Source organism: Macaca fascicularis, chromosome 11 (assembly GCF_037993035.2).
Source record: "Macaca fascicularis isolate 582-1 chromosome 11, T2T-MFA8v1.1".
NCBI classification, from domain to species: domain Eukaryota; kingdom Metazoa; phylum Chordata; class Mammalia; order Primates; family Cercopithecidae; genus Macaca; species Macaca fascicularis.
Genome location: NC_088385.1, coordinates 74,058,672 through 74,080,684, shown reverse-complemented (window position 1 = coordinate 74,080,684; position 22,013 = coordinate 74,058,672). Strand labels below are relative to the sequence as shown.

At 34.8% G+C, this 22,013-nt stretch overlaps 1 protein-coding gene across 2 annotated transcripts in view; it reads right to left on the bottom strand.

Moving 5' to 3' along the window:
- Positions 1-305: 305 nt before the first annotated feature.
- Positions 306-22,013, bottom strand: part of CAND1 (cullin associated and neddylation dissociated 1) — a 45,893-nt gene continuing 24,185 nt past the window's right edge. For both annotated transcript variants that reach the window (XM_074007364.1, XM_005571475.4), the window contains 12 exons: positions 19,848-19,971; positions 17,362-17,618; positions 17,172-17,277; positions 15,931-16,076; positions 12,441-12,733; positions 10,316-10,457; positions 8,465-9,958; positions 7,567-7,662; positions 4,987-5,156; positions 4,741-4,905; positions 3,130-3,237; positions 306-2,330 (listed from right to left, as the gene is read on the bottom strand). In XM_074007364.1, coding sequence (XP_073863465.1) covers positions 2,106-2,330; positions 3,130-3,237; positions 4,741-4,905; positions 4,987-5,156; positions 7,567-7,662; positions 8,465-9,958; positions 10,316-10,457; positions 12,441-12,733; positions 15,931-16,076; positions 17,172-17,277; positions 17,362-17,618; positions 19,848-19,971 — 3,326 coding nt within the window. In that variant the 3' untranslated portion in view covers positions 306-2,105. The remainder of the gene's footprint in view (positions 2,331-3,129; positions 3,238-4,740; positions 4,906-4,986; positions 5,157-7,566; positions 7,663-8,464; positions 9,959-10,315; positions 10,458-12,440; positions 12,734-15,930; positions 16,077-17,171; positions 17,278-17,361; positions 17,619-19,847; positions 19,972-22,013) is intronic.

Sequence of the window (22,013 nt, the reverse complement as noted above, 5' to 3'; positions counted from 1 at the left end):
CAGTATGACTCAGCATTGAAATTCTAAGCACTGCTATTACTAATTTTGTTAATGTATGCATATAAACAGGTATATAAACACTTAAAGCCATAAGAGAGTAGTATCTGTTTCTTTAGTATTAAAAGAATTTCAACTGTTAGAAAAATGAGCTGGCTTGCAAAACAAAAACAAAGGGAAACAAAACAAAACATGCATCTTGAAAGTTAAAAACAAACAAACTGAAGAAAAAGCCGGTTGAAGTATTTGGATTTAACTTTACCCAACTAAGACATTCATTCACACAACATATGCATGTCAGTCTCCTATTCAGTCCTAGAGCCTGCAGTATTGTAATTTATTGTGAAACCATGTAACCAAATACTTAAATATATCCACAACATCTATACCACAGAAATGCATAGTACATAATATACTAACATCTCAAAATAAACTTCTATTACAGTTTTATGCAAATTATGGTATAAGATTATCACCTGCCACATTTTGAAATGGCACCAACTTCAACATCAATGCACTAGTCAAAATCCTTACTAGTAGTGATGTCTTCTGCATTATCATCTGAACATTCAAAATCAAGCTGTTAATCTAATAACCACAGTATGTTATCATTTAAAATCACTGTATATTTGGATGTTAAAGCAGGTAGTAATACAGCAGGAAGTGTTTCTAATTCACAGTTTCAAAAATAAAGGGTGCAGTTTTCAAATATCTGATTGCTTAAAATTGGTCACTCAATTTAACAACTGCCTCCTTCAATACATGTAAACTATGTTTGCACAGCATTAGGAGATGTCTTTTATTTCAGAATTAGTTCTTACTGTTACAGGAGCACCACAAATTTGAAGGAAGAGGCTACAGTGTGAAATGAGCTCACTGAAGGATATGTTAAATAAAATTTTAACTACAATATAAGGTACTGCAAAAGCTTTGTTCCCCAGCACAGATCCCTTAATCAGGAAAAGTAGTTAACACTTAGCAAATACAATATGTAAATTAGCTCTACAGGAGATGGGGAAAAACCTAACTCAACTAAAAGAAAATACTATTATTAGCTAACAAAGCTGTGATAGCTGGCTTCAGAATTTTCCTAAAAATAAAATTCAAAAGCATACACAGTATTTATATCCTTTGATAAGGAATGTAGACATCCAAAGGGAATGAAAGAAAAATCTGGTTTTAAGAATTTCTAAGTGGAAACACACGCACACAAATGGGTAACTGAGAAAAATTGAGCACTTAAAATATTCAAAATTTAAGTAAGAAGATTTATAATAGAAAAAAGTGGCAAATTGTTATTGTGACTCGATTTGCTGAAAACATCTGCAAATTCACACTGGCATTAAGAAAACCAAAGTCTCGAAAATTCTCCTTTCTTTCTCTCCAGATAATGTGTTTTCTGTGCAAAAATAAATATCTGAAAATTGCACTAATAATACTTATTTTAACTTCTATATTATGAATAATCTGCACATGCTGCTTTACAGACAATACATATTTGTAAACTTGCTCATGCAAAATTAGTGTGCGCAACAGGGATATTGTTAATTTTCATACTTTAAAATGATACCTTATTATCTTTTAAAAATTGCCAAACCCTCTGAAATGGTAACAAATCTTACATGGATATTCTTGTCTGCCAGCTAAAAATCAATTTGTGTTGCGGAAAACAAAAAGTTGTACAAGAAAAAGAAACATGGTTTTTGTTTTGCAAGATTTTTGATTTTTAAACGAGAAAATTTATAAAAGAAAGAAATTCATGGTCACAAAATTTCAACATTTTAATCCTAAACATTACAGGGTAAATAGATACTGGACCTTATCTCCATACTCCATAAAATCCTAACTTTTAGTTTCCATTTCAAATGTTGCTGTAACCACTAAAACACTAGTGGTTTTACAACCTCTGGATTATGGAAATACACATTTCTGAAATAAATGCTACAAAAACAACAATGGAAGAAAGCCAAACAAACAGTCTCCACGAAGGAAAAAAAAGTGGAACATTTTGAAGCTTTTAGACACTTCTCTTTCCATGTCTTATGATTAACCTGTCAATTCAGTGCATTGTATGGTCATCTGTAATGGTCCCCATGGTGATCAAACATCTAACTAGTGTCCATTGATTCTAAGTTAGTAGATGATGAATCTTTCTGGATACTTTCAAAGATAGCCGCCAGCTCAGGGTTAGAACTGATCTGTGACTGGAATTCACTCATCAGTGGACTCTTCTCTGCTTCTGGAATGGTTAGCAGTGCTGCTACTGCTCTCATGGCAGATCGCTTTAATTCATCTTGTTTTTCAAACTCCTGCTTTACTGAGTTTGCCTTTACCTGTAACATGGAGTAAACTTAGATTACATGCTATAAAAGACAACTCTTACATGAACAAATTTGAGCACGTAAGATCTTCCTGGTAAAAGTTACTCTCATAGGTCCATAAGGCATATTATATTCTAAGCACAACTGTTTTTAAACTTATTTTTAAAGAAGTTGTCTCCTTTTCTTTTAAGGGAATATTTTACACAAAGCACCATTATAACAACAGAAAATCTAGACCCACATGACTGTAACAAAGAGAGCAGGACACTCTTTTCAACTATCTGCTTAGCAAGTCCCACACTTTGGCCCCCATCAAGAAAGTACTACTCTAGCTACCCTATTCTTTGCTATATTCTATTAGACACTTTTTCAAACACACCATATGATGACATCTCCAGGTCTTTATTCAAAGCCTGTTTCATCTTCTTGGTCTAAAAAAAAAATCTGGATTTTTCAAGGTTCACTGCAAATGTTGTCACCCTAATATGAAGCCTTCTATGACTCCCCTTCCAATCAGAAGTAAAACCTTCCTCTTTTGTTGCCTGATCACATTTTATCCCATATCAGTACTTCAAATATATATATCAGTACTTCAAAATGTTATATTGATATAGCAATAAACAAAAACTTTTAAGAAGAGCAGTTAACATTGCTAAGTTTTATAAAACATCAGTATTCAATAGGTCAACTTTTTAAACCAACTGCTACATAGAGCACTGGAATACTTATATTTGGAAAGCTAGAGAAAAGAATTGGCTAGGAATCCCCAATACACCAAGTCTGACCTAGGTTGATACTTATCATTTCTTACCTTAGTTGTACATGTTGCACGTAATGGCTCAACAAGTCGGTCCAACCTCTGCAGCACTGCACTTGGACAAAGGGTAGAAAGTCTCACCAACATTAAAAATGTCAGCATCTATTAGGAATAAAAAAGAATTTAGATTTGACATCATTTTCTAAAAACAAAATTCTAAATTCTGACAGATCCTTTAAAGGAAAATACCATGCAAAGTAAAGCTTCCTTTTAATGTAATCTGCCAATCAGAATCAGACAGATTTGTCTCAGACCTTATCTGAGTTAAGTGCTAAAGAGACCTCACCAGATTGTATTTTAGGTGAGGTCTCTTGAGCAGCATATTATAGGTGAGGACTCTTTAGCCCTTAACTCAGATAAGGTTTGAGACATCTGTCTCAAACAGATACGAGAACCAGAAAAGTGGTTTTCAATCTTGGTTGCACATTAGAATCATCCAGAGAGCTTCAGAAACATACCCATTCTTCAAGTCCCATCCCCAGAGTTTTACTGAACCTGTCAGAATACGGCCACAGACTCTGTTTGTTTGTTTGTTTTTTGAAAAGCTCATGTGCACCAGAATTGAGAATCACTGAACTGGAATATTACTGAGCTGGAACACAAGTTTCGAAATAAGTTTCCACTATCGTAACAGAGTTGACCAGTTATTCAGATTAATCCATGCAAAACCTGATAACCCATAAACCTTTTTCTCTTGGACTATAAACTCATAGAATTAAACAAGCACGTCCTTTTAATTCTTGGTTGGGGGGCTCTCTTTATTGAACTTTGAGAGGCTCAGGTCACTACCACACATGGAAACCTAAGAGTAGGAGTTTGGGTAGCATGGCTGAATTACCGCTGAGTTACCACTTTTGCTATGCTTGGCCAAAAGCCCTAAATGGAAGAGTAGATGAAAAAGACACAATGCATGCATTTTTTATTTTTCAAATCACTCTTTTACTGTTCAGATTTTAAATGGAGATGTTCATTTCATCACAGGAAAACAAAGAACACTTATACGCAAAATTCATTATCCAAACATAAGATGCAGTATGATTTCTCTCAAGTTGCTTCTACAGATTGCTTTGTATATCTGAAAAGTTCCATGTCCTCTAACAAAATTCTTGGTATTAAACACAGTATATTATATTGGAAAACAAAAATTCCTCCTTCAGGTAAATAATACAGTTACAATTCAGACTAGCCCCAAAGGTAGCTCAGGAGAATTAATCAAGACAATGCTAAGAAAACCCTCCATGGGTAGCAACTATGGTCCAGTGTTAAGTCAGGCCAAAAACTTACAGATTTATACTTTAAACAGCAAAATCTGTCGGGATTCTTTTGAGGGAAAGGATCTAGGGACTATTCACTAAGCAAGTGGGCACAGAGCATTTTGCATCCACTGCCACTTCCTCCTCCAATAAAAAGGGTTCTGGATCTTTCTTACATGTCAACTGGTGTTACACTGCCTATTTCTTTTGCACTTTATAGTTTACAACGTGTTTATCAAAATCTTGACAGACAACCTGATTTTCTCAGACACATGAGTAAATTACAAGGGTGAAAGTTGCTCTAGCAAAGTCTTCTTCTAAAATATTGTATAAATAGGCACAAACATCTTACCTTAATATCATAATGGTCCTTCAAACCATCTTCAACATGATTTAGAAATTCAAAGATATCAAGTCTATCAAGACAACTGTCTAGAAGTGTGTACATACACTCAAAAGCTGCCTTTCTAATATCCAGACCATCATCAACTGTATGTTTAAAGGGACCCATTTCTACCTGTTAAAGCAAAAAAGAATGTGTGGATATATAATACTGAAGTTAAAGACAAGCTCAGATAAACAGTGTGATCTAACTTACCTCTCTTATAAGCTCCTTTCTAACTTTCGTTTCATTGTAAAGATGTGGAAGAACAGTATCCAATAGGTCCCTTATTAATGATGGCTTGTTATGTGCTGCTGAATTAAATGTGACCAAGGCCACTCTTCTCACATTCAAATCCGGGTCTTCCAAAGTTTTTAAGAAATCACCTGAAATATTACAAGAAAAGCAACAGACAGACATGGTAAACTTGAAATATAATATACATTATATTTTCTCTAAGTTGATATAATTTATTTTTGCTGGTGTCATTGTTATTTCTTCAGCGAAGGTCAGGGAAGAACCTGATGAAATACTAAGTGAACCATAAAGTTTCTTTCAGCAGCAAGGCAACTATCATTTCTGAAGGTGAATATATTTTCAACTGATAATCCACTCTCAGCACCTATAATGCAGAGGGTATGGAAGAAGAGTCCATAAAGTTCCTCAATATCACTTTCATAGATACAAGATATGACAGAGATAACAGCTAAAAAGACTAATAACATGCATGATTCTCCTTGGAGTTCACTAAAAGCAGCAAAAAAATATTTTTAAGCTAAGTTCAAAATAAGAATAAAAAAATGAGGTGAAGACAGACCCACTGCTTAATAAAGATGGAGTACTATTAGCAGATATACAATTCATCAAAGAAAAGAGAAACGTGCCTCCAAAAGCCCTACTTTATTTCTGTCTTCAATAAGAAATACATGAATTCACAGGAAAATAATATAAAGGGAGAAAATTGAAAGCTAACATAGGACAAAAGCCAGAGAAGGCATCTAGGTACTTTAAAAGTCTGCTTATTCTTGCAAATGTGGGAAAGTAAGTATAATGCTTTGGAGTCACATGGATGATGGTTCAAACCATTTTACTTGTTAAATGTATGATTTTGTGCAAGTTACTTTAGGCAAGAACCTGTTTCTCACCTCAGTTTCTCACTCAATAAAATGAGGATTATAAATCTTTTAGAGCTATACAGAGCAGAATAAACGGCACATATATTGTTGAAGACAATGTCTAGTACACACTAAGTATTCACATGTAGCTATTATTCATCATTATATGATCTCAACTCTATCATCAGCAATCTTTTAGAATACACAGGGAAATGCAGGAGAGGTAACAAAAGACTTGAATGCCAACTTGAAAAACCAGCAATTTGAAAATACGGGAGGAAAGAGAGACTTCAGATACTGCAGATTGGCAAACTCAATGTTGATATCCAAGAAAGTTCCAGCACTGACTTAAAAAAAAAAGTCTGAGAGACAGCGTGGTTTCAAAAACAATATAAATGTACCAAACTAATTTCCCCTTCCCTTTATTTGCATACTAAACTGGTAGATTAGAAGAATAATTACAATAGAGTATATATCTGCTTTCAGGAAAGCATCTAAAATATTGCTATTATGGACAAAATGGTGCCATGAACTAGCAATTTCAATTTTTAAAAAGTTTCCTAGGTGGTTCTGATGTTCAAACAGTCATGAATATCGAACTAGATCATAATTCAATTACAATGCTAACTACCTGGTTGAGTAACTATATCAACAATGCATACTGGTTGACTGCTGTCAACACGGGAAGATATTTCTAGAGATATGGCATGGGCCTCTTCCTCTGTCCTGTTTTGCATAATACCAAAGTGCTCAATAAATATATCAAAGCAGAAAATGGGTGGGGGAAATGCCAGTAAGAAGTTTCTCATATAGACTTTAAATAATTTCTAGGCCCCAGCAATAGAACCTATTTGTGCCTCTGCCTTCCTTATTCTGAACTGGCAATCCCTTTCTATACAGCTCAAATTTTATATTGTATTTTTTTTTCTTTCTGGCACACTGCAGAATGGCACAAAGCTACAAAGCTTCTTTGCCAAATCCCTCAGTCCTCCCGGATGGTTATCTCCATTATCCCGTCCTCAAGAAAGCAACAAACTAAATTCTGAGGGGTTTTTGGCTACTATCAAACTCTAGGAAAACCAATGATAAAAACAAAATGCACGGAGGTTATAAAAATCAGAAATAATCCCAAAAGCTAATTCTTGTCTTCACAGAAATAGAGAAAGCCCTAGTTTTTCTTGGGTTATCTCCTCTTAGTTCTTCTGCGAATTAGCTCTCCCCCACTTTATTTTTTATTCTTAGGTTATTTTGACCTTAAATATGGAAATCTCCATAGATCTCCTTCGGTGTTAGACGTAATAATTGAAATCTGAGGCCTTAATAGTTCAAATGAGACTCATTTACATCTAGGGAGAAACTTCAGACTGGCCACATAAATCTAGTACCTTTCTGCTCTATCCACTAAAGCTATCTTATCTTAAGTCACCCCAAAAACATGGTTATCAAATATGTAGTTGACTCTAAAGACATGCTGGTATATTATAACTTCATTTATGTGTGCAAAATCATCTAGGAATAATTACAAACAATATAGGCAAATGCAATTTGTTAAAGTTATAAGATCATATCAATTTTATTTTAAACAATTATTTTAATTCCTTGATATTTCTAGTTACTAAATTCAAGAGTTTGAGAATTCTAAAATCCAAAAATCAGTATGTTTATCTTTGTTTCCACTTACCTATGCAGTTCTTTAACAGTGGATCAATAGGTTGTGGATGGTCAGAAATTGTAAATTTCACAGCTGTAACCACTGAGCTTCGGGCATATGATGAGCCTAGTTAAAAATAAATTGCAAGTCTATTGGTATGTAGTCCACTAAAACTCACGGACATCATTTTTAAACCACTTCAAATAACACCAGTGTCTTCAATTCCTTAGAATTTTCCTTGGCCAAGAAGGGTATTTTTTATTGCACGCATGAATCCAAAGGAGCCAAGTTTACTCACTTACGAGCATAAAACAAAATCCTGTTAGATTTCAAAAGAAACAATTCCTTCTGGGAAGGAGGGACCTGAAGCAGCAGTGGAGAATCTCACCCTCACAAAAGAGAACTAGCTAAATCCAAAACCGCTCAAAAATCTTCAAATTTTTTACTAAAAAAGAAAGCAATGCCTAAGAATGAATGGCTATTACTGCTATTAATGTTATTACCTTCTACTTGTTCTAATCAGGATGACACTGGTAAATCTGAAAACTCTTCCAGGATCTTTCATTTGAAAAAAGTACTTTCACCAATTTTATTTATTGTAACTAGTATCAGCAAGCTCTTTAGATTATGTTAATTCATGAGATATGTCTTTTCCACATTTTAACATAACATGGCAACATTAAAATGTAGTCATTATGAGGAATGAGAACACATTTAACCATTATCTAATTACCACTCTATCTTTTAAAACAACAAAATGTCATTTGAATATCACTCTATACTACAAAAGACAGGTTTTTTTTTCATAACATACTTAGCTTTTAGGTTTAAGAAAATATAGACATGGCTTAACTTCTTTATTAGGCATCTTTTAAGGCAACCAACTATCAACAAAAAATTTTTTAAGGAAGAAAATCTAGATACCTACCTGATATCAAGTACCCCTTAAGCCGTGGAAGGAGAGTTTCTGGATCAATTAGAGTGAGTTTTCCTAGACATTCAGCAACAACATTTCTGGTTCCTTCCTCTGCACACTCACAGTGCTTTAGTAATAAGGCCCAGATGTTTTCAACATATGGTTTAAGGCCCACCACTGATGCAGAGCTAATAATTTCCTTCAAGGAATGAAGTAAAAGATACTGCCTTTTGGGCTGACTGGTTATTTCTTGTAGGACAAATGGCAGATATTCAGGAAGGTTGCCCACACTAATGCTGCCTAATGCATAGGATGCAGCTGATTTGACTTCTTCACTAGGAGATGAGAAAGCTTCTAGTATTACAGATTTTAGTTCCAACTGTCCACTTAAGTCAATATGATGCCCAACTTCTCCAAGAGAAAGTAGAGCTAAGAGACGAATGGAATCTGTTGACCTTGAGTTCTTGACATCTTGAATAAACTGACCTACTACAGCTGGTCCCTCTTTAGGGCATGCTCGAGTAAGGGCAGCTACACATTTGGCAATGGAATAATAAGACTGCTTATGAGTAAGAGCTGTGCTCTGAGAGTAAACTGGACCAGTCAGCATGCGCAACAAATCCATGTATCCTAAATTATTTGTTCCAGTGACAACCAGAGCTTGGAAAAAGTCTAGCATGGCACTAAGAGCTCCCCCCTGCAATAAGGGTGATCTCACAAGTCCAATAAGTTCATTGAGAATGGATCCACTTATCTTTGAAAGGGAGGAGGGATACACTTTTGCCAAAGTGGTAAGAAAACTGATAGCCATTTGTGAAACATGCATATCACTTTCGCTGATAAGAGGTGGGAGCTCATCTAGAACTGCATCAATCATGGCAGCTGTCAAGCTGTCACTATAGTTTTTTATTAGAATATCAAGGGCAGAAAGAGTACCCAGTTTCAAAGCTCTCTGGTTTTTCCTAAGAAATGAAGCAAGGATAGGAACCCCTTCTCCCAGAACAGGCCTCAAATCTATCTTCAAAGGTGACCCAGCAATCAGTGTCAATGCCTTTACTGTAGTTAACCTGGTAATTTCATTCTTTAGTCTCTCCAAGAAAATCTGAAGTGTATTAGGCAAGTCAGAACCCAAATTGTCTCCAAGGTTGCAAATAATTTGTCCCATACAGGAAATAGCCCTTTCCTTGACTTCCTGATCAATGTCAGCTGCTTTTAATCTCTTAATGGTACAGGTAAATAGATCTTTGATATAAGGAGTTGCATCAAACGAGGAAGGCTGATCTAAAGGACGAATTACTTTGACAAGCTGTTGAGTAACAAGAAGTGCTTCAGATGTAATTTTGTAAAATGGGTCTCCAACACAAGCCACCACTGGAGGAACCAAAGCCTGAACGTGAGGATGGAAGACTTGAGGAGAATGGTTACAGAGGATTACGTATAGACATGACAAAGCATCAATCTTCAAATTCGATGAGCTTGATTTATCATTCAGTGAGAAAATGATTCCTAAAAAGCCAACAAAAAATCCAATCATTGCTGTGCAGACTTTTAAGAAAGAAAAATGAAATATCAACCCCTAGAGTACTGCTAATGTTCCCACTTCATTATTTCTATAAGTAGAAATTTTCACCATCTATAATAAATACTACAGCCAAATATTTTAGGGTAAGACTTAACTTTTTATTTACAAATTTCTAACTTCAGGTATTCAAGATGGTTAGATTAAAAAGTTAGCTCTACGTGCATATTAAGTTGTCACAAATATTCCTTTAAAAGGAAATCATTATTTAAACTTATTTAAATCCTAACAAAAAGGCTATGCCCTATAATAAGTCCCAAAAGAGATTTATGTTTCTTTCATACCTGGTACAAGTACAGGAATGTGTTGTGTTAGGGCTCCAGGTAATACATTTACTAGCTCAGTTAACATGTTAAAACAACACTGTCGGGTCTTCACACTTTTTTCTTTCATCTGTTTGTGCAGAGCTTTAACAATGTTGGGAACCTGCAATTATCATATACTCATTAGATGGTTCAGCTGTTGGTATTTCCTCAGTACACTTAACATGAATTATGGAGAATGAGGATAAAGGGAAGAGTTTATCTTTTTTTGTTAAATTCCTAATTCAACTATCTACTGCTATTGCTAACACTAACAAGATCAAGTTTGTTACATGTATTATATATGTTCTCTTATAACTACATTTGCTTGATACCGATAAATTACGAAAAGCTATCATTTAGCTTTCAAGGGAGCAACAAAACAGTCTTCCCTACTTAATTTTTAATTGTGAAACATACATGACTATAAAGAAATTAATAGGCTGGGCACAGTGGCTCACGCCTGTAATCCTAGCACTTTGGGAGGCTGAGGCAGGCAGATGACAAGGTCAAGAGATCAAGACCATCCTGGCCAACATGGTGAAACTCCGTCTCTATTAAAAATACAAAAATTAGCTGGGTGTGCTGGTGTGCACCTGTAGTCCCAGCTACTTGGGAGGCTGAGGCAGGGGAATCGCTTGAACCCAGGAGGCGGAGGTTGCAGTGAGCTGAGATAGTGCCACTGCACTCCAGGCTGGCAACAGAGCGAGACTCCATCTCAAAAAAAAAAAAAAAGAAAAAGAAAAAAAAGAAATAAAGTAAACAAATAATATTTTCAATAAAAAATTTAGGAGGTTAATTCATAAATGGTATTTTGAATGACAAAAGCACAGATAAAAGTCAAAGGAAACAAGACAAATTATGGAAAAGCAACCATTGAACAGGTCCTTTTCTTACTTTCCATTTGCTGTTACAAGGAATCAACCTCACTTCAAATGTAGCTACAAGCAGCAGGGGTATGATTAAAAGATATCTGCTCTAAACTTTCTAATGTTTGGTTAGTCAGTAAAACAAATAGGGTCTCTACTAACAAATCTTATGGATGCAAAGCTATAAACGGAGCTTCTAGAATACCTCAACAGCAAAGCAAGTAGAGATTAAAAATAAAAACAAAGCCAAGAAAAATCCCAACAACCAAACTACAAGGATACACACCATAATTACACAATGATCTAAGAACTAGACAAAACAAAAAAATGGTCTAACTTTCCACAGCATTGTCGAAATTCCTGGCAACTCTACTGAGCAATACCTGACTTCTACATACTCACTCACTCACATATATCCTCCATACACTTTATCTTATTTCCTTCTACAATTAATCTTCAATATTCACCTTTATGAGTAAGTTCACCACAAAAATGTATTTATTTGTACTACTTGAAAACAAGATAGATACCATATGTGTGTCCCATCCTCTCCACTGGTTTAATCACTGTCAATATCTGTTTTGTAATCTATAAAAATTGATCTAGTATTTGTGCATCCCATAGGGCTGCTGTAGAGATTACATATAAGATAGGAGAATGCCTGGTATGTTATATTCAATAAATGGGAGCAATATAATAGCTCTAATGTTTAGGACCTTAGAAAAAAATGCCTTCAAGTGAAAAAAAAAAGTGTATTTTATTAGTAAGTATATATGTAGTAGGCACTACACTGAATGCTCTATACAGATCATCCAGCTCTCACAACCACAGGTAGGTATTTCTAAATACACTCTTATTACAAATAAGAAAAGTGAGGTTTAATAAAGTGACTAACTAACTTGCCCAATATCACACACGTAAATTAGAAGTGAAGTCAGTTATGTGATCACAAGTAGTATGACTCCACAGCTATAAGACATCTCTATTAACATCAAAGATAAAGACTACTTCACTGAATCTTAAAATTATTTAAATATTGTTTATCAAGTAAAACCAAGAATACTTCAATTAGAATAGTTTACAAGTAACATAATATGAACATGCATTAACTATATAAACATATCCTAGAACTTTCTGCTTCTCTATAGATATTCTGGAACTCACATTTCCATACAAAGACAATTTTAAAAGCATTGCATTTACTATCATGATTTTGTAAACTGTACTTTAAAACCCACCTGACTCTGAAGCATTGTTAAAGGTGTTTCTCCCTGTTCCATCGCATCAGGGTCACATAGCCAACTTTGTACAGGACGAGTTTGCTTCAAAAGAGAAAGGTATGCGTGAAAAACATCTGCCTTTACATTCTCTTCACGCTCTTTAAATCTGGATATTAGTGCAGGAGAGACGGTCTTGTAGAATTCTGGAAGCATTTCATGCCTTGTGCTAACTACAGCATCCAAGCACTTCGCAGCTGCACGTCTCACTTTCCAACTCATGTCATCATCATCACTGTATTCATCATCACTCCCTAAAGGGTAAGTTTTAATGTAAACAGGCTATTAATGACAAGAGAAGTATATTATTTTAAACAGAAAATGAATTGATATTTTTAACCAAATCAGTTAATCTAACTTTCCGGTAACATATACAGCAACAGGTAGGTTTCAATAGAACTGGAACTTGAACAAAGAGCTTGTTACTTCTATAAGTCTGCACATAAATTAAACTTAAAAAACAAACATAATTGTATTTTTAAACATTTTCTCATTTATTTTGTAATGAACTGTGCTTAGTTATAACACTTTAAAATCATCAATTAACACATTCAACTTCTTTAGAATATAAATATTTATAGTCATAAATTTCCCAGCTTTTGAAACAAAATTCAAAGAACTTACTTAACAGCATAGAATCAAGCAAACTATCAGGGACTTTCTAAGAAAAACCATGAAATGGATTTGAGGTAATAGAGTAGGTGATAAAATGAATGGTTACCAAGCCCAAAACACTGTAGAACTAATTTTCTGGGAACAAAAAGAAGGTTGATATCAGCTTTGTGACTACAAGGCTTTTCACTCGACTTGTTGATAAGCTATGAGGAACAAACATGTATATTCTAAACCTTTCACAATTTTGTCTTAATGTACTTTAAAACAAAACTATTTTTGCTTAATTATAACAAGAAAATGCTGCAAACTTAACAGAGAACCATTTTTCCCCTAATGCTAAACCTTAAACATTCAAAGCAGAAGCACTAAGAATTGTATCTCACTTACCTATACCTGATAGGTAACATGTGTGTGAAATCTCCAGCAACTCTTTCTTTCTAACACCATCAGGTTTAATTAGTTGGGTAATATGAAGTCAGAAAGGTGGCAGAAATACTAGCAGTTATCATGATAGTCTAAAATTATTTCACAATAATTTCGTGATTCTTAGACAAAACTATACATAGCCTTGAAATAACTGAGAGGAGTGATATCTTTTTACTGGCTTTTATTCCAATTAGCTTAGTGACAGTCAAAGGTAGCAGCTAGGCCTTAGAAGATTCTACAATATATAATAAAATAATAAAATTTTCCAACTCAAAAGCTTAAAATTCACCTTAGCACATTATAGGAAAATACAACCAAATACCACTAAATGCGAGGCATTTGCTTATTTACCAATATCTATTTAAATAAAGTTAAAAGATACTGCCAAAATATACTATCAAGAGCACATAAAAGTTTTTTCCATGTCCATACACTATGGTAATTGCATCCCAGAAATATAAGCTTTATTAAAAACAAGATTAGAAAAAATTAACATGTCCCAATTCACTAAAATTATGTTGATTTTATAAATCACAAAAACACCATGGTAGAAAGTCATTTAATGGGTATAATTCATATTAACTGATAAAGCAGGTGAAGTACCTGTTTGTTATACAGCGCACAAAAGACCAACATTCAAAACCTGGAATACACATTGCTACTGATTTTTTCAAAAGATATTCATATTAAAATATAAGCTAAGTTTTCCCTTCATTAATACAACCCATTTATTGATTGCCTGTGTGTCAGGCACTGTCCTAGGCACTGGAATAAAGCAGTCAATCAAGAGATTAAAACGTCGAACCTTCATGAAACTTACATTCTAATAGGTAGGAGACCATCAATTACAGTATGTCAGAAAGTAACTAAGTGTGATAAACAAAATAAAAACAACAAAATGAAAGAGTTCTGAGGTGGAAGACTACATGAGGGATGTGTGAAAAAGGAATCAGGTATGACTGCAAGATTTTTGGTCTGATCAACTAAGAAGAATGGAGGTACCATTCTGAGATGGAAAAGGCTAAAGCAGAACAGGTTAGGTGGGAGATGGGGAAGGGTAGGGAAAAGATATTTTAGATATCCTAGCAGCAATATTAATTAAGCAGTTGCATATGAATCTGTATTCACAAGCGAGATCTGGATTAAAGATAGGATCTGGGTTGCCAGCATACTGATATTAAAGCCAGGAAACTAGATGAGATCAACAAATAAATCAAGAGTATAACAGGTAAGTTCAAGGACTGAGCCTTGGGATACTCTAAGTACAGTGGTCAGGGTGAAGAAGAAGAACCAGCATGGAAGATTGGAGTAATCAAAATGATAAGACTACATCCAGGCTAGAATGGTATCCCAGAAGCTAAATAAAGAAATGTTGCTGAGACTGAGTAATACAATAGGCAGAGTCAAACATTTGCAATCTTGTGCATCACTGGAGGAGTGGATTCAAGAGAGAATGGAAAGAAAGAAACTGAACTGCATTGAGGAGTTCTGTTGCGGAGGAGAGAAACGAGGCAGCAGCTGCTTGAGGTGTATATGGTGTTAAGAAATTTTTTTGGTAGTTGTTTTTTAAAGATGGGTGAAATTACTCACTTAGGAAAGTTGTTACATAAATTCCTTCAAAGAATCAAACTAAACAGTATTCTCAAAAACAACAAAAAATCCACCAACCTGTTTACCTAGTAACTTACCAACTTAAATATTTGTTACTATGATTCTTCCAATAGGAACAGAAACAACTGAACATGAGCAACCCCTATGTCCTTGAAGTGCTGCTACTCCTTTCCAGAGTAAATATCATAAATCATCATGTGATGGCATCAATCTTAGGAGCCTCAGAAACGTTGTAAGCTATTAATGAACGTTAAATGGGGCCTCAAACGGTATTAAGAATTTTTCCTGAACTATGAACAAACAAACTAATATTCTTTCAAACCAAGCTGCCCTAAATATGTGTATCTACAGATTCAATTCTTTCTAAAACCTCGATTTATCTCCTTACAAAAATGCTTTGTAGAAAATTTGAATAGTACTTAAAACCAGAAATCATATATAGTTGCTAGCCAAGAGAAAACAAGTGGTAATGGTACTAGTTGTAAATATACAGATTTTTTTCTGTATACTTAAAGAAATAAAATTGGGACATGGTGAGCAATTTTTGCTACATACTTTTCACTCACCTTATTGAGAACATTAATGAATGATTTTTAGACATGATTTTTTAATGTGTTGCATAACAGTTCAATACATAGATGCCCTCTAACTTAATCTGCTATTGTCAAATATTGAGATCATTTCCCCTTTCACTATTATAACTAAATAAAACAAACAGTACAATTTGCACTAAGAATCATCTCCATTTATAACACTGTCTTTCATAAAAATTTAAAAGATTCTATTTAATTTGAAATACCTTGATCATCGTCATCACCACCATCAGCATCCATTGCATTTTCATCTTCATCTTCATCATCATAATTGTAATTTGGATCATAGGTAAGATATTTAAGACAAATATTTATAATGGTAGAAACATGAGGATATACTTCCTTAGGACATCTAAAGGCAAAAACAAAAGCTGCCTTGAAGAGAGCTGTACTTTTCTCCTTGATTCATTACCTGCCACAGTTTGCTTTATCACCAGCAATAACATAGGAGAGTAGTTCCCATACTATCTAGCACCAATGATTCTTGCTGTTTCTCTCCCATGGACTTACGATTTTAAAAGGTTTACCTTTCAAATTTTACTTATTTAATCAATTTTAAGATGAACTCCCTTAATCCCCATTTTAACTATGTTATGGTTAATGTGTGGCAGTATAGACAGAAATCGGTATATACTCAACATGTTATTAGAAAAACCAAACCCAGATCAATGTGCTCTTCAGTAACCAGGATTATTTGTGGAAATGCCAGTGCATATTCACCTAGGTTTGGTCTTCTAGTGATGTAATGAGAGGACAGAACATATAAATGCCCACAGGGTCAGCAAATAAAAGAATACTTTGTGTTTGTCAACTAAAGGAACAAAAATGAATCCAACAATTTCTGATTTTCATAATATGATATGATTAAAAGCCACTTCACAAAACCAGAAGTGTCAAGGGATAAATGCAGAAAACAACCAGTAAGGCCTCAAGACACCATGCTACTGCATTAGTCAAGAGCAAAAATTCTGTTACTTATCTTGTATTGCCTTCCAGTACACAAATATACAATTTTTACTAAGCTTTAAAAAAATATATTAGAATCAGTTTCCAAATTGACAATCACTGACCTAGCTAAATGGATGTGACCTAAGAAATTGTTGAAAAGACAATTCACTATTTATTTCTGACAAATAATTTATCCTGCTGGGCTTTCAGTACAGACTACATTATTACACTGGCATTTCTTCCCTTCTAAAGTAAACCCAAAATAATTATAAATACCTTTCCCAAATTCTTTGAAGTCCTAACAATGACAAGAAAAATTTTCAAAATAAATGTGATGACCACATTTTATAATAGCAAGATGACATTAATTTCAAATACTGTATTGTCTGTTATATCTGAAATCCAATAGGCCGCTTCTCCTCACACACCTAATGTAGATCTTATGATTCTATTCTTAAGGAAAAGTTTTTTGTAAAAAATAGAGATCTTAAAAACTTACCTTCTTACAAATGATTCAAAGGCTTGAATACAGTACTCTCTCAATTCATCATCATCTACATTGCAAAATTTTACCACCAAAGGAATTATCTTCTCAAGGTATTCACCTAAGAAAAGCATAATGGTTCTTTAAAAACATGCATTAATGTTTTTAATTAAAGAAAAGTTTAAAACTTTTAAAGATTTCTTACCTATTCTATGACCAGCTTGCCTACTAATAGCAGCAATACATTGTATGTAGGTTCTTGTTGTTGACATAGAATCATTTTTGGACAACTCTGACAACAGATGTTCAATAAGATCTACAAAAACTATATTTCCACAGCTCATAACCAGATGGCCAAGAGCGATAATAGTTCTTTTCCTCACTGCAAGTCTAGGGCTGGTCAACTGGGGAAGCAGACAGGTCAGAATTGAAGGATGGAAATTAACAAGAAGTCCTCCTTGCCTTAAAATAAAATAAAAAAAGAAAGAAAACAACAAATGAATTCAAGATGCCTGGCCACTACTAAATGTCTGGCCTCTGACCTCAATGTAAATATTCAGAACACAAATTTAGTTGAGACTAATTCAAATTCAGAGTGAAAGGAAAATTAAATTCTTACTTTATCTAAAATGCAACTGAAACCTGAGCCAAGTGAATGCGGCATTGAAATTTACATTGCCAAACTGACTCCAGGAATCTAGACCTAAATCCCCAATTATAGGTTATCTAATCAATTGGCTTGGGAAAGTATTTTTTAAAAAAACAAAACAAGGCTAGGCATGATGGCTCACACCTGTAATCCCAGCACTTTGGGAGGCTGAGAAAGGCAGATTGCTTGAGCCCAGAAATTTGAGACCAGCCTGAGCAACATGGCAAAACCTCATCTCTACAAAAAACACAAAAATTAACTGCGTATGGTGGTGCATCCCTGTAGTCCCAGCTGCTCAGGAGGCTGAAGTGGGAGGATCACCTGAGCCTGGTAAATTGAGGCTGCAATGAGTCATGATCATGCCAATGCACTCTAGCCTGGGCCAAAACCTGTCTCAAAACCAAACACAAACCACCACCACCAAAACCACACAATAATCTTGTCACTTTGTCCTTCCAAAATCTCTAAATGATTTTTTGTGCCAGGCACAGTGGCTCATGCCTATAATCTCAGCACTTTGGGAGGCCAAGGTGGGTGGATACCTTGAGGTTAGGCGTTCGAGACTACCCTGGCCAACATGGTAAAACCCTGTCTCTACTAAAATTACAAAAATTAGCCAGGTGAGGTGGTGGGCATCTGTAATCCCAGCTACTCAGGAAGCTGAGGCAGGAGAATCACTTGAACCCAGGAGGCGGAGGTTGCAGTAAGCTGAGATCAAGGAACTGCACTCCAGCCTGGGTGACAGAGTGAGACTCCATCTCAAAAAAAAAAAAAAAAAGGTCTCTAAATGGTTTTCTGTATTCTGACTTTCTGTATTGCTTTTTTAAGGGGGGGGATTCATAACACTAAAAAATTGAGCTTCTCTTGAGTTCTCCCTCTCCCTTATTGGCTTTCCTCTATATATAGTTTCATTGTTCCTGTTGTTCCAACACCCTTCTTCCAAAGCATCGCAAATGTATAGTTCAATGAGTCACTACTACCCAAACCTGTGCCAGGACAATCACTGTTCGTGATTAAATCACACATAGGACAAAAAGTCTGAATTTTCAGTTTATCAAATTAAACATAAATTCCTCATCCACCACGACATGACCCCAATTTATCAGAATGATTTCCTACTGCTTTTCTATTCATTCTATATTCTAGAAAACGAGAATACGCTTCCCCATTCATATACTACTTAAGTATTCTACACCTGGGCACATCTAACTATTGAAGCGCTACCCATTCTTCAAAACCCAATTCAAATGCCACTTTCCATAAAAACAATTTTCTTGAATCCTTCCATTTTAAAACCCCAAACACACTATGCTCCCAGTTAGTCTTTAGTCCCATTCTGTCCTGTAGCCATTTGTGTTCTTATATCCTATCGTAAAATACAAGCTCTTTCAGTGCCAGGATGATAGCTCCTCACTTTATACGCACACATCCACACACCCACATGAAGGCACTTGATTGTTTTTAAGTTGAAATGAATTTGCCACAAAAAACATACACACAAATAATGGTGGCCTATAATGATTATGAGAATCAGAAATTGACAGGTCCTTTAAGGTATTTTCTCCTAGGAGTTGCTTAGGTCTATGTTCTAACATCTGACTTTCAAAGGAAAGTGAAAAAGCAACAAATATATAAAAGCCAAGGTCCTCCCTCCCCTAAAATATGGACTATTAATATGGTTACTGAAGATTACCAGCATTCTTTTAACTGGAAAATCCACAACTACCAGCACATCTCCTTATCTAAATACATCACTGAATGCAAGAATATATAAGTAAAACAAAACATGAACTGTGCTAAAAAATTTAAAATCACAAGTTTTATTAAAGAACTACAAAATGTTTACTATACAATATTATATACTTATACATTAGTGTAATTAGCTCATTTCCCCCTCACTCCCAATCACACAAATTGATAAAAGTCACCATTTAAATATGAATAATTTTTCACTAAGTTTTATTGTATTTACTCGAAAGGGTTTTTAGTAAATCAATGTAGTATCTGTATTACAAGTAACGGAAATAAACAGGCACACTTACCTGCTCAGCATATCAGCCATAATATCCAAGGCTTCTAGCTGAACAGAGACGTCTTCCTGTTTTGCTATTGCACTGGTAAGACGTCCAGTAATCTTTTTACATACATTAGCAGCTAATGCAGAGCCTGCATGAATAGGAAGGCAATAATAATTTCAAAGCAAGCATGTTGAATTCCCTCTTATATTCATGGTAGTTACCAAATATTTAACAACTCCACACTTGATCATGAGACACAAGAGATCCAGGGCAGAAAAACACATCTCTCAAAACAGGCTGCTTTTCAATAAAATAACTTAATAGAAATAAACAAGAATTAGACCAAATCTTTAACAACTCCACACTTGATCATGAGACACAGGAGATCTGTGGCAGAAAAACACATCTTTCAGAACAGGCTGTTTTTCTATAATAACTTATTAGACATAAATGAGAATTAGGGATGACAACTTCATAAGGGGTAAAGGACACAGGGAAAATACAGATGTCAGCGGATTCTTTCTACTGGATACCAATAAATATTATAGACAACTAGTAATAGTAGATAGATAACTAATCTATCTACTGGATAATCTGTATGCATTGGTATGAATGCTAGCTATGGAGCCAGTAGTAGCTGCAGTGCTTGCACCCCTAAAGCAGCAAGGAGAGTTTTCTCTTTTTGAGTCTCTTCTAGTAGACTAGCCTTTTAAACTTCAGTGAATTAAAAAGCATATATTCTGAGCTCCAATGCTTAGAAGCTTCTTTAAAAAAAAATCAGCCATAACTTTTAATAAGGTCCTTTCCAACTCAAAGATTCCGTAACTTCATTATAAAGTAGAAACTTCGTTCCAGGACTCATAAATCAGAATTGTTACTACTTAACATGTCGTTACTGATGAGAGAAAAAAAAGAACAAGTCACTCTGAAAGAATCTGAATGGTTAAAAAAATTCTTACAAAAACCGGAAATTGGCTCAATGCAAACATATTTCAATGAGAGAAAAACAATTTAAAAATATATACATAGCTAATACAATTATAAATAACATACCTCTGAGTTGTTGAAATGTTTTACTGAAATAAGTAACTATTTAATAAGGGTAAAATAACACTGGTATGATACATTGAAGAAAGCACCCTTTTTGGATTAAAAGATAATGGTTTTGAATCTTTACCCAATTACTCACCCAACTTTGGGTGAATTAACCTAATCTCTCTGAATTTCAGTTCCCCCATCTACAAACTAGAAGGAATAGTAAGACCTCGTATATGATTGATGTTTAGACTAGTTTACGTATGCAGCCTTAAGCATGAAAACTAGCACAATGAATGATTTAAGTAAATAAGTGAAAATAACATACCCAGACTACATTATTTATTCTTTTTTATTTTTTTATTTTTATTTTTTGAGATGGAGTTTCGCTCTTGTTCCCCAGGCTGGAGTGCAATGGCACCATCTTGGCTCACCGCGACCTCTGCCTCCTGAGTTAAAGTGATTCTCCTGCCTCAGCCTCCCAAGTAGCTGGGATTATAGGCATGCACCACCACGCCTGGCTAATTTTGTATTTTTAGGAGAGACGGGGTTTCTCCATGTTGGTCAGGCTGGTCTCTAACTCCCAACCTCAGGTGACCCGCCTACCTTGGCCTCCCAAAGTGCTGGGATTACAGGCGTGAGCCACCTCGCCCGGCCCCCAGACTACATTATTACCAATCTAAATCTTCCCATGAAATAGGTGATAATCTCACCTTTTGCAGATGAGACAATAACTTTTAGCCTGCTAATTTTAGCAATAGTTTAGTAGTCAAGACCAATTCTAAAATTTATATTACCTACACATTTCTGTCAAAGGTCAAAAGCTAAATTAGTTGACAAATACATTAATCATAGTTTTAAATTTGTTTAATTACCAAGTAGCTGTAAAAGGCTCAGCTTTCATTAAAGCTACCAGTAAACTGAACTATTTCACAGCTACGTCTGAATGGTGTTAAATTTTACATAGCAAATATGACACAAAGTGAAATTAATACTGGAAATAGATTTTGGTTATCTGTTCCCTCACTGCATAGGTTGGCATAATTCTAGTCTGCAGTCATGGTACACACAGTATAAAATCTTGCTCCAACATATAAAAATCCTTCACCAAAATACATACTACAAACAAGTTCAATCGAAATATTCCTTTACCAG